At 43.1% G+C, this 14489-nt stretch overlaps 1 protein-coding gene across 3 annotated transcripts in view; it reads left to right on the top strand.

The window, feature by feature from the left end:
* Window positions 1-14489, top strand: part of YARS1 (tyrosyl-tRNA synthetase 1) — an 80385-nt gene that overhangs the window by 49109 nt on the left and 16787 nt on the right. For all 3 annotated transcript variants that reach the window (XM_068116464.2, XM_068116466.2, XM_068116465.2), the window contains one exon: window positions 5672-5807. In XM_068116464.2, the coding sequence (XP_067972565.2) occupies window positions 5672-5807 (136 nt within the window). The remainder of the gene's footprint in view (window positions 1-5671; window positions 5808-14489) is intronic.

Below are 14489 nucleotides of genomic sequence, written 5' to 3'. Positions count from 1 at the left end.
ACTCATTTGTTCCTCTTTTTTTCCCCACGTGTGGAACCAACTTCCACATCCTCTTCAATCTCATTCTTCCCTCCAGGGTTCAAGACAGCTGTTCACCACCATCTTGGATCATCCGCTATCTGAATCCATGATATTTTCTATCCCCATTAACCTTCCCGAAGTCCACCTCTTTCCGAATTTCCAGTTTTTCCTTCCTGAGTTTCCTTCTGTATCCAACTTGTCCACCCCGTGTGTTCTCCCCTACCCCCCTATTCTTCCCCACATCCCTTATTTGTCCAAGTATCCCTCCATTTTGTCCTTCAAACCTGATGTTGGTGTTTCTCCATTGTTCTATTATGTCCTGATCCATTTTCTGTTACATGCTCTTCCACAAGCCTCGACTTTGTATAACAAAAAAACAAACAATTTAATATTCATTCATTCATTCTAACCACACAGCCCCTTGGATCACATTTAATCCCTGCAGGTTTCACTTTGCTAATGGAATGTTTTAGAGCCAAAAGAGTCGAAAGTTATCGACTCACTGAGTCATTTTGGTGAAACCTTTTAGGATAAGGTAGTGTCTGTCTGTGTCTGTTTGTGTATACCTGTTTTATATGTGTCTATCTCTTTATGTGTCCAAGTGTATTTCCCTGGTTTTTGCATTACTTTGTCTCGTTGCCTGATCCTCCCACGTGATTTTGGCAATATGCGTCTGCATATCAATCCCACGGACCCATTAAGCTGAGTGCAGAGTAATCTCCCATATCGTTTTTGTCGTTTGAAAAGTATCGCCATTAATAAATGGTTCAATGCTGCAGTAATAACAGCCTGGGCCTTTTCTCTTCCCTTGTGATGCATGTGCTTTAATAATGTGAACCGTTAATTAACGTCCCACGGAGGGACCGCTCCACTGTACTCGTAACCATTGTGCCAACACACGTACAAACACGCACACAGACAGACACGCGCACAGACAGACACGCGCACAGACAGACATGCGCACAGACAGACACGTGCACAGACAGACACACGCACAGACAGACACGCGCACAGACAGACACACGCTCAGACAGACACACGCACAGACAGACACACATCCAGACAGACACACACCCAGACAGACACACGCACAAACAGACACGCACACAGACACACGTGCTCAGGCAGACATGCACACAGACAGACACGCGCACAGACAGACACGCGCACAGACAGACACGCGCACAGACAGACACGCGCACAGACAGACACACGCACAGACAGACACGCGCACAGACAGACACGCGCACAGACAGACACGCACACAGACAGACACGCGCACAGACAGACACGCGCACAGACAGACACGCGCACAGACAGACACGCGCGCAAAGACAGACACGCGCGCAAAGACAGACGCGCGCACAGACAGACACGCGCGCACAGACAGACACGCGCGCACAGACAGACACGCGCGCACAGACAGACACGCGCGCACAGACAGACACGCGTGCACAGACAGACACGCGCGCACAGACAGACACGCGCGCACAGACAGACACGCGCGCACAGACAGACACGCGCGCACAGACAGACACGCGCGCACAGACAGACACACACAGGCAGACACACACGCACAGGCCGCACTGTTCTAGGATGAACATCATTATGACAGGTTTGTGTTTGTAGTTACCCTGCACTCGCGAAGCGAAAAGTGGGGTTAAGCATTCATTCACGTACGACGTACGTACGTGTGCCATGTGCTGTACATGTCTGCATTTTAAAAATTCATTTTTTCGGCATGCGTTGGTCCGATTGACATGACATTTTCACCATATAGTCTACTTGCCAGCAATGTGAACCCGGAAATGTTGAGTACCCCAAAGTTTTAAGTTAGAAATGTACAGTATGGGTCCCCAGCACTTAGAAACTGCCGGATGCTCACTTGCATAATATGTTGGGCAATTAGCAAAATTAGCATTAATAGCATTAACCCTATCAAACATAGGCCTGGGACACTGAAATTTCTGTTTCGCTCTATTGCTCCACTTTTATTCACAGGTATTAGAGGTAACAAAGGCAAGTACCATACCAAACTAGAATAATATGACTATGGGTAAATAATATCCTCAAAATTAAAACACAAGTATACCCAAAATTATCAGAGCTGAAAAATATGTGCACTAGTTACACAACATAAAACTTCCATCAAAAAAGAGCGTCTTGCACTTCGACTACTCTGCACTGTTATAAAGCATATCCTCATCATAAAACTCATCCTCATCGTCTTCATCTTCTTCTCCTGACTCGACATTCTTGTCATATTGCTCTCCTTGCTGTGAGTGTGTGAGTGTGTTGCAACATGTACTATCAGAGCCTTTGCAGAAGCAGTAGCTGGTACAGGCCAGGCCTGCAGCTACGCAGCTGCACTTTGCTGTTAAACAGGGCTTTAACCCAGCTTTGCAGCTACAGCTGATCATTTCCAACACGGCAGGAGGAGCAACGGGGCTTGCATCCAGGATGGGCATGATGACTTCCTCTCCCTTCTCGCCTTCCTTCTTATTCCATCCAAACTCTGTTATGTCCACAGCTGATGGGTCAGGGCAGTCTGCTGCTTTCCAAAGCAGCACCTGTAGATGGGCACGCCATCCATGGAGGAGAGCGTTGCGCTCTGTAGGAGGCAGTGTCTTCAGTGCTGGGGGGGGGGTTTTGCGCTTTCGGTAGATGTCATATCTGGCGACGTTCAGAGATGCCGACTCCCTCTCGTTGTACAGAGCCAGGAAGAAACCACTCACTGCCTCTGTAATCTGTAAATCAGTAGCTCCCTCCTCTCCGATGAAGTGAAGCAGGTCACCAGGTACTACTCTCATGGCCTTGAGTGCGGACACCTTCCCTTTCCCCGCGGGATAGGAGGTGGTGTCACATCCGGAGAGAGCATGCATAGCCAGGATGGAGCGACACTGCTCACCAAGATTCTCTACTGTCGAATTGATGTTGAGGATGCCATCCCATCTCTCCATCTGCAGGTTACATGTGATACCCACCTTCCAGCACCAATAGACCATGAGTACGAAAACATCAGTGTCGTCGCTGAGAATGCGGACAGTTTCAGCTCCGCGACTGGCTGCATCCAACATGTATGAGATGAGGGAGACGTCAGCCTCGTCATGAGTGACAATACTGTCTGCTTTGCTGACCATCTTGATGTGATCTCCTATTCTGTGTGTGCACAAGGTACTGCATGTCGCGCAGATGCCATGTGATCCATCTTGTGTAGTGGTGATGACCGGCAGCAAAGAAATAGGGCAGCATCTCTTCAAGGCAGTGTTGTTGCAGCATCCAATCACCTCGCTTTCTGCTCGCCAGAACCTGTGAGCTATTAGGGTAGGGGTGATGAAACAATCCACCCATAGCCGGCCTGTGGGGTGCTCTCTGGCTTTCTCCAGGAATGCCGTTATCTGCTCGTGAGTCTTCTCTCCCTCCTCTAAGAAGTCATGAAGAAGAGCAGACACAACCATACGGAAGGCTCGCATAGCCTTGGGCCAGGCCTTCCCGTTGAAGATGGATTTCAGGCCTCCAAATAATGCACCGCCTAGCTCCTCCACACCTGTTGAATTCATCAGTTGTCAGATTGAGCCGATGAATGACATGAGAGTGTACATCATCCCAGGTCTGAGAACCACTGATGACCATCGCTGCAGATCACTCCACTTGATCAGGCAAGCGATCACATACAGCTGCATGTCAAACGTGATATGACTGTGGCTCATGCCAAGCTGCCTCAGTGATGTGTCTAAGTAGGCAATGGTACTGAGCACTGTATCAGAGTGGGCAGGGGGCAAGTCAAGCAGTGGCTTTTCCACGGCTTTTACATCCCTTTTTTCACATGAAATTTTGATCGCAGGAAATTTTTATAAGAACACTCACGGAAAGCATATCTGTCTAAGTGTATTATGTCCAAATTTCACACAGATCCTTCAAATAGTTTGCTCACACGAAGCATTCAAACGGAGCAATAGAGCGAAACAGAAATGTCAGTGTCCCAGGCCTATGTTTGATAGGGTTAATGCTATTAATGCTAATTTTGCTAATTGCCCAACATATGCGAGTTAGCATCCGGCAGTTTCTAAGTGCTGGGGACCCATACTGTACATTTCTAACTTAAAACTTTGGGGTACTCAACATTTCCGGGTTCACAAGAGGGCTCTATAGGCTTGGCAAGTAGACTAATAGGAGGGCCTCCTCCTGTAGAATATTTTAGTGAATATTAGGACGGCATAGGTCACGTGGTACAGGCGCCATCTTGGAAAAAATTTCGCACCTCCATATCTCTGAAACCACTTCATGGAAAAAATTGAGACCTGGCTCATTGTCAACTAATCATGGGGAATAAGATATGTTAATGATGATGTCATCGGTGCCTTCGTTATGACGTCATAATTCGACAAATACAAGATTTATCCATCCGATCATTGTTAAAAAAAATTCAGCAACTGTTGGTCTGATGGACAGGAAATTTTCACCATAGGAGCGCCTCCTCCTTTAGAATATTTTAATGATAATCATGACGTCAAAGGTCATGTGTTACAGGCGCCATCTTGGAAAAACCGAAAAACGTTATACCTCTATATCTCCAAAACCGCTCTATGGAAAAAATTGAAACGTGGCTCATTGTTGAGCTTCACGTTGAATTGAAATTTGAATTTGAATTGAAATTGAATTGATTGATTTGAATTGAATTGAAATTGAAATTGAAATTGAATTGAAAATTGAATTGAAAATTGAAAATTGAATTGAAACGTTGTTAACGGTGACGTCATTGGTGCCATAATTATGACGTCATAATTCGACAGGGACAACGCTTAGTCTGATCAGTTTGAAATGTATTGAGCGTGATCTATGCAACAATTATATTAGAGAGTATGAGCTTATGATGTCATCGCTCACGTGGTCTGGCAGCCATATTGGATCAAAGAAAAAAAAAATGTTCAAAAACAGAAGAGTTGGCTCACAACAAGTTGACTGCGCAGGGTAAGTATTCTATGAATACCATCTAGTTATTCTATGTTACAAGTTTGTGTGGATCTATATGTGTTGAACAACTTCCTGATGCTCCATGTTGATTTCTCCCCTTCCCCTGCGGGTGCACGGACGGATTGTACATTTTATGTGTAAATTGCACAGTAATCCCGTCACGAACCTTGGAGTCGGCGATGAACACAGGGCGAGCTTTGGGTGCTGATGACAGACGTTGGGTGCTGATGACAGACTGTGAATATTTCCCAAACCATTAGTTAACACTGAACATGTTGCTATTTCATTCCAAGGTGCTACTAAACTAACCCTCAATTGGGGTGGCAATTTGGAATTTGGCCGGGGGAATTAAACCACAATAGTCTGCTCTTTTCGAAAGGCATTGTGGGATCTTTAACATTCATGGACAAATGCTAGCAGACTGCCTAGCCAGCTTAATGCCCCCCCCCCCGCCCCCCTCCAGGGGATGGTGCACAATTGGCGCACCACCTGCTTGAGAAACACCTTGATGAAGGTTTATAATCGGATTGGGAATTCAACCCACACTTGACAGCTCAAAGGGGGTTGTATCACATCTCAGCTACCTCGTTGGCCCTACGCTGGGTGTGCCATGTCACAGTGATTTTACATTATTATCAATAAACGATCAGGTTGTGTCTTTCCATTTATCCAACAGGACTCAAAGATCGACTTGCTGGACTCGCCCCAAGATGTACGGAAGAAGCTTAAACGAGCTTTTTGTGAGCCTGGCAATGTGGAGAACAATGGGATTTTGGCTTTCATCAAGCACGTCGTGTTTCCACTACGTTCAGGTTTGTTCTGCTTCTCCACCCGCATTACATAATTGGGTCTCCCTCTCATCAATTGGGTTGTGCTCTTGGACCGTTGCACTGGCCTTGGGAGCGCGTTGAGGCTTCAAATGAAGGCCTTCTTTTTGTCCCAGATTGGCAATGGCACCATGCCATCCTTTCCAAACCTCATGCTGTCAATAGACCAAAGGATAATTCCACCTGGTGACAAGAGAATCATTCATGGCATGCCATTAACAGCAGGCCTTTTGCGAGATTGCGTCATTCGCCCTCTGTGTTGCACAGGGTGCATGTTCACCTGACATCGTCGGGCACATTGTGCTGATGGCTACTGTCGGGACCTCCTAGTACAATGCCTCCCACACCTCCTAGCACAATGCCTCCCACACCTCCTAGCACAATGCCTCCCACACCTCCTAGCACAATGCCTCCCACACCTCCTAGCACAATGCCTCCCACACCTCCTAGCACAATGCCTCCCACACCTCATTGCACAATGCCTCCCACACCTCATTGCACAATGCCTCCCACACCTCCTAGCACAATGCCTCCCACACCTCCTAGCACAATGCCTCCCACACCTCCTAGCACAATGCCTCCCACACCTCCTAGCACAATGCCTCCCACACCCCCTAGCACAATGCCTCCCACACCTCCTAGCACAATGCCTCCCACACCTCCTAGCACAATGCCTCCCACACCTCATTGCACAATGCCTCCCACACCTCCTAGCACAATGCCTCCCACACCCCCTAGCACAATGCCTCCCACACCCCCTAGCACAATGCCTCCCACACCCCCTAGCACAATGCCTCCCACACCCCCTAGCACAATGCCTCCCACACCCCCTAGCACAATGCCTCCCACACCCCCTAGCACAATGCCTCCCACACCCCCTAGCACAATGCCTCCCACACCCCTAGCACAATGCCTCCCACACCCCCTAGCACAATGCCTCCCACACCCCCTAGCACAATGCCTCGCACACCTCATGCTAATGATCCACAGGTATTTTGAGAGAGGAACCGCAGCCTAATGACAGCGCAATCCTCAGATCGGTTTCCTTTCTGAGCTTTGTTTTGACTTTTTGATTTTAAATACAAAAGGTGACGTCATTGTTTTGACTTTTTGATTTTAAATACAAAAGGTGACGTCAGAAAGTACAGATTGATCGGTTTCTTTTCTGAGCTTTGTTTTGACTTTTTGATTTTAAATACAAAAGGTGACGTCATTGTTTTGACTTTTTGATTTTAAATACAAAAGGTGATGTCAGAAAGTATAGATTGATCGGTTTCTTTTCTGAGCTTTGTTTTGCCTTTTTGATTTTAAATACAAAAGGTGACGTCAGAAAGTACAGATTGATCGGTTTCTTTTCTGAGCTTTGTTTTGACTTTTGATTTTAAATACAAAAGGTGACGTCATTGTTTTGACTTTTTGATTTTAAATACAAAAGGTGACGTCAGAAAGTATAGATTGATCGGTTTCCTTTCTGAGCTTTGTTTTGACTTTTTGATTTTAAATACCAAAGGTGACGTCAGAAAGTATAGATTGATCGGTTTTCTTTCTGAGCTTTGTTTTGACTTTTTGATTTTAAATACAAATGGTGACGTCAGAAAGTATAGATTGATCGGTTTTCTTTCTGAGCTTTGTTTTGACTTTTTGATTTTAAATACAAAAGGTGACGTCAGAAAGTATAGATTGATCGGTTTCCTTTCTGAGCTTTGTTTTGACTTTTTGATTTTAAATACAAAAGGTGACGTCAGAAAGTGTAGATTGATCGGTTTCTTTTCTGAGCTTTGTTTTGACTTTTTGATTTTAAATACAAAAGGTGACGTCAGAAAGTATAGATTGATCGGTTTTCTTTCTGAGCTTTGTTTTGACTTTTTGATTTTAAATACAAAAGGTGACGTCAGAAAGTATAGATTGATCGGTTTCCTTTCTGAGCTTTGTTTTGACTTTTTGATTTTAAATACAAAAGGTGACGTCAGAAAGTATAGATTGATCGGTTTCCTTTCTGAGCTTTGTTTTGACTTTTTGATTTTAAATACAAAAGGTGACGTCAGAAAGTGTAGATTGATCGGTTTCTTTTCTGAGCTTTGTTTTGACTTTTTGATTTTAAATACAAAAGGTGACGTCAGAAAGTATAGATTGATCGGTTTTCTTTCTGAGCTTTGTTTTGACTTTTTGATTTTAAATACAAAAGGTGACGTCAGAAAGTATAGATTGATCGGTTTCCTTTCTGAGCTTTGTTTTGACTTTTTGATTTTAAATACAAAAGGTGACGTCAGAAAGTATAGATTGATCGGTTTCCTTTCTGAGCTTTGTTTTGACTTTTTGATTTTAAATACAAAAGGTGACGTCAGAAAGTGTAGATTGATCGGTTTCTTTTCTGAGCTTTGTTTTGACTTTTTCATTTTAAATACAAAAGGTGACGTCAGAAAGTATAGATTGATCGGTTTCCTTTCTGAGCTTTGTTTTGACTTTTTGATTTTAAATACAAAAGGTGACGTCAGAAAGTGTAGATTGATCGGTTTCTTTTCTGAGCTTTGTTTTGACTTTTTCATTTTAAATACAAACGGTGACGTCAGAAAGTATAGATTGATCGGTTTCCTTTCTGAGCTTTGTTTTGACTTTTTGATTTTAAATACAAAAGGTGACGTCAGAAAGTATAGATTGATCGGTTTCTTTTCTGAGCTTTGTTTTGACTTTTTGATTTTAAATACAAAAGGTGACGTCAGAAAGTATAGATTGATCGGTTTCTTTTTCATATTTGTAGTTGAGCATTTTCGGGCTCGCAAAGTGTCGTTGAAACCGGATGTCTGACCCCCTTGTGCCTACCTCGTCGTAAAGCTTGCATTCATGGCAGGAGGGCGAAAGGTGTTTGATACAAGTGATGTGACAAACTGTAAATTGATGGTTGGGACCTGGTTCCCTGTCCACAGGATATGGATCTCGGTGAAGATGTTAAATTTTTTTTTTTCTCCCAGAGGCGTAGGGTGAAGTGTCCTTTAGGCCTAGCCGCCGATCTTGATGTACAATCTCTCAACCCAAGCTCTACCAAGCTGGGAATTTGATTTACTAGACGTTTGTCTCAACCTGAGGCCACCCTCATTCAATTTGATAAGTTAGGACAAACAAAATGAGGTGCTCTCTGCATGTTTGACAATTTAACCTAGTTCCGATGGTGATTTTTACCCGAGTTTGTGACGGATGCCCTCCGAGTCCCCGATTGGCCTAGTGTGTCCTTGTCGGGATTGTTGGTGATTTGGCACAAAATTATTTCAGTCACTGAGTATGTGTTCAGGTGTAAATGCATTACCAGGATAAACAGGTTTGGAAAAGTTTGTACGAGGGAAACACATTAAATTAATGGGAATTGTTTTGTGTTTGAGGTTAGAAGGTGTGCGAAAAGGGCACCTTACATTTTGTCTAACTGAGTTATATAACTGGGTAACTAGCATGAGGATCGACTGAGTAACTAGCATCGAAATAGACTTGGTAACTAACATCTAAATCAACTTGGTAACTAGCATCTTAATCAACTTCGTAACTAGAATCGAAATACACTTGGTAACTAGCATCTTAATCAACTTGGTAACTAGAATCGAAATAGACTTGGTAACTAGCATCTAAATCAACTTGGCAACTAGAATCGAAATAGACTTGGTAACTAGCATCTAAATCAACTTGGTAACTAGCATCTAAATCAACTTGGGAACTAGAATCGAAATACACTTGGTAACTAGCATCTTAATCAACTTGGTAACTAGAATCGAAATAGACTTGGTAACTAGCATCTTAATCAACTTGGTAACTAGAATCGAAATAGACTTGGTAACTAGCATCTTAATCAACTTGGTAACTAGCATCTAAATCAACTTGGTAACTAGAATCGAAATAGACTTGGTAACTAGCATCTTAATCAACTTGGTAACTAGCATCTAAATCAACTTGGCAACTAGAATCGAAATAGACTTGGTAACTAGCATCTTAATCAACTTGGTAACTAGAATCGAAATAGACTTGGTAAGTAGCATCTTAATCAACTTGGTAACTAGCATATAAATCAACTTGGTAACTAGAATCGAAATAGACTTGGTAACTACCATCTTAATCAACTTGGTAACTAGCATCTAAATCGACTTGGTAACTAGAATCGAAATAGACTTGGTAACTAGCATCTTAATCAACTTGGTAACTAGAATCGAAATAGACTTGGGAAACCAGCATCTTAATCAACTTGGTAACTAACATATAAATCAACTTGGTAACTAGCATCTTAATCAACTTGGTTAATGGCATCTTAATCAACTTGGTAACTGGCATCTAAATAGACTTGGTAACTAGAATCGAAATAGACTTGGTAACTAGCATCTTAATCAACTTGGTAACTAGCATCTAAATCAACTTGGTAACTAGAATCGAAATAGACTTGGTAACTAGCATCTTAATCAACTTGGTAACTAGAATCGAAATAGACTTGGTAACTAGCATCTTAATCAACTTGGTAACTAGCATATAAATCAACTTGGTAACTAGCATCTTAATCAACTTGGTAACTAGTATCTAAATCGACTTGGTAACTAGAATCGAAATAGACTTGGTAACTAGCATCTTAATCAACTTGGTAAATAGAATCGAAATAGACTTGGTAACTAGCATCTTAATCAACTTGGTAACTAACATCTAAATCAACTTGGTAACTAGCATCTTAATCAACTTGGTTAATGGCATCTTAATCAACTTGGTAACTGGCATCTAAATCAACTTGGTAACTAGCATCTTAATCAACTTGGTTAATGGCATCTAAATCAACTTGGTAACTAGAATCGAAATAGACTTGGTAACTAGCATCTTAATCAACTTGGTAACTAGCGTCTAAATCAACTTGGTAACTAGAATCGAAATAGACTTGGTAACTAGCATCTTAATCAACTTGGTAACTAGAATCGAAATAGACTTGGTAACTAGCATCTTAATCAACTTGGTAACTAGCATCTTAATCAACTTGGTTACTAGCATCTTAATCAACTTGGTAACTAGAATCGAAATAGACTTGGTAACTACCATCTTAATCGACTTGGTAACTAGCATCTTAATCAACTTGGTAACCAGCATCTTAATCAACTTGGTAACTAGAATCGAAATAGACTTGGTAACTAGCATCTAAACAGACTTGGTAACTAGCATCTTAATCAACTTGGTAACTAGCATCTTAATCAACTTGGTAACTAGAATCGAAATAGACTTGGTAACTAGTATCGTAATCAACTTGGTAACTAGCATCTAAATCAACTTGGTAACTAGAATCCAAATAGACTTGGTAACTGGCATCTTAATCAACTTGGTAACTAGCATCTAAATCAACTTGGTAACTAGAATCGAAATAGACTTGGGAACTAGCATCTTAATCAACTTGGTAACTAGCATCGAAATCAACTTGGTAACTAGAATCGAAATAGACTTGGTAACTAGCATATAAATGAACTTGGTAACTAGAATCGAAATAGACTTGGTAACTAGCATCTTAATCAACTTGGTAACTAGCATCTAAATCAACTTGGTAACTAGAATCGAAATAGACTTGGTAACTAGCATCTTAATCAACTTGGTAACTAGAATCAAAATAGACTTGGTAACTAGCATCTTAATCAACTTGGTAACTAACATCTAAATCAACTTGGTAACTAGCATCTTAATCAACTTGGTTAATGGCATCTTAATCAACTTGGTAACTGGCATCTAAATCAACTTGGTAACTAGCATCTTAATCAACTTGGTTAATGGCATCTTAATCAACTTGGTAACTGGCATCTAAATCAACTTGGTAACTAGCATCTTAATCAACTTGGTTAATGGCATCTTAATCAACTTGGTAACTAGCATCGAAATCAACTTTGAAATGGTATCTAAATCAACTTGGTAAATGGCATCTTAATCAACTTGGTAAATGGTATCTAAATCAACTTGGTAAATGGCATCTTAATCAACTTGGTTAATGGTATCTAAATCAACTTGGTTAATCGAATCTTAATCAACTTGGTAAATAGCATCTTAATCAACTTGGTTAATGGCATCTTAATCAACTTGGTAACTAGCATCTTAAACAACTTGGTAACTGGCATCTTAATCAACTTTACTTGGTAACTAGCATCTTAACCAACTTGGTAACTAGCATCTTAATCAACTTGGTAACTATTGCTTGGTAACTATTAACAATAACCAATTGCTACGGATCCGGGGGACGGCACTTCCATTAGCAAGGGGGGGTTAATCCCCTTGTCCTGTTAAGCTGGCCGTCTCCACCGGTCCTGGAAGTATGACGTCGCTTCCGGCCGATGGTACGTAGGGGCGTAAGCCCAATTAGTCTTAGTACCTAAGTATTACCACCGGCCTTCAGCGAGGAAATACTCCCGCCCGTGCCGCAGCGTAATTAATGGATTGCGAACTGCAAAGCGAACTGCGGCGCGAGCCGTTAGCAATGACTAAACCCGATTGCGAAGCGGTTCGGCCAAAATTGTGCCACAGGTACTCAATTGAAAGAAATCACGAAAGCGATCGGACAAGAATGAAACCAAAGTAAAGAGGAACAGGTATTTATTATTATTTACAACAAACCAAAGAAAGAATAAGAAACGAAGGTAATTTACAGAAGAAGACACAGTGCAATCCTTAAACAGGCTTACTTATTCCCAGGGACAAGACAAAACAAGACAAACAAACAGACAAACAGACCAATCAGCCTTCTCCCAATTATCAGCAAAGTCATGGAACCCATCATTGCTTCGGATATGAAATCTTTCCTCTTCTCCAATGGCTTGATCTCTGATCATCAATTTGGTTTCAGACCAGGTCATTCTACTCTGGACATGCTGCTTCTGCTGTCTCAACAATGGATGGAGGTCCTCAATGCCAAACTGGAAATTTGAGCTGTCTCCCTCGACATATCACGTGCCTTCGATACGGTCTGGCACCCCGCTCTGCTCACCAAACTCTCCTCCTTTGGTATCCATGGAAATCTCCACGCATGGCTGGCGGACTTCCTCTCTGGTCGTAGTCAACGTGTGGCCCTGAATGGGTTTCTCTCATCTCCTCTTCCTGTTCAGGCTGGAGTTCCCCAAGGCAGTGTTCTGGGCCCTGTGCTTTTTCTGGTCTTCATCAATGATCTCTCTGACTCTCTTGAAAATCCTCTCTATCTCTTTGCTGACGACTCCACTCTCTGCCGCTCCATTCCTCATCCCTCAGATCGGCAGTCTGCAGTCTCCTCACTCTCTGCAGACCTGGACAAAATCACAGACTGGGCAAACAAGTGGAACATGTCTTTCAATCCTGACAAATCTCACTCTCTTACGATGTCTCTCCGAAAAGACTGACTGGACAACCCTCCCATCTACTTTCTGAATAATCCTCTCCAAGAAGTTCTGTCATTCAAGCTTTTGGGTCTCACTATCTGCCATGATCTTTCCTGGGAAAACCACATTTCCAAGCTGGCCTCCAAAGCCAGTCGCCGACTGGGCATCCTCCGTCGTGCGAAGTCCTTCCTTGGCACACCTGAGCTCCTCACCACATACAAGGCTTTCATCCACAGCTCAGTGGAGTACTGCTCTCCCCTCTGGGCTGGTGCTCCTGCCTCACACCTAGCTCGTCTTCACGCTGTTGAAACCAAAGCATTCAGAATCATTGGAATCTCCCGCGATGACGCTATCTCCGAGGGCCTTTCACTTACTCACCGCAGGCAGGTTGGTGGTCTTTCCGTCTTCTACCGACTCCTCTCCGGCCTTGCTCCCCCAGCTCTCTCTGGGCTCTGTCCCCCAAATATTCCTACAGGTCGCACAAGATCTGCCTGCAACCCTCTTATGGTTAAACTGCCAAAATCAAGACTCTCTGCACACCTTCACTCCTTCATTCCTCTTTTCTCCCGCCTCTAGAACAAACTCCCTCACTCTCTTCAATCCCACTCCTCCCTCCAGGTCTTTAAAACGTCTGTTCACCACCATCTCTTATCTTCCCCCATCCAAAACCTTGATCTTTTCTACCCCCGCTAATTTCACCCCAAATCCACTTTTTGAGGTGCCGACTTCTTTCCTGGAAGTCCTTGGTGTCCTTGCGTTTTATACCTATCCTGCCCCCCCCCCCCCAGGCCCTCTCCCTCCCACACATCTCCCGATGTCCCTGCTCTCAAATGTTGTGTTTGTGTGCTTCCTCCCCTTCTCTCCCCATCTTGTCGACCGCTCCCCTTTTTATATACTTTGTTTGCTTGTTTGATTTGTTTGTTTGATAAATGTTAGCTCTTTCAGGAGCCTCGACTCTGTATACAAAAAAACAAACAAAAAAAAACGCATCTTAATCAACTTGGTAAATGGCATCTAAATCAACTTGGTAAATGGCATCTTAATCAAGTTGGTAAATGGCATCTAAATCAACTTGATAACTAGTATCTAAAATGACTAGTTATCATCTAATTCAGATGTGGATGCTCATGCTGCGGAGAGAATACAAGCCAAGTGTTGTAAATACATACAGTCGGCATTGCTCTAAAGCCTGAGCAGGTAAGGGTGGGTGTCAGGGTCGTGCTCCACGAGCCGTGTATTGCTCCGTGGGTGGGTCTCAGGGTCGTGCTCCACGAGCCGTGTATTGCTCCGTGGGTGGGTCTCAGGGTCGTGCTACACGAGCCGTGTATTGCTC

The sequence above is a fragment of the Myxine glutinosa genome, chromosome 5, assembly GCF_964187855.1.
Source record: "Myxine glutinosa chromosome 5, kmMyxGlut1.1, whole genome shotgun sequence".
Classification (NCBI taxonomy): Eukaryota; Metazoa; Chordata; class Myxini; order Myxiniformes; family Myxinidae; genus Myxine; species Myxine glutinosa.
Note: the sequence above shows the minus strand (reverse complement) of the source record. Positions and strands in the feature narration are given on the sequence as shown.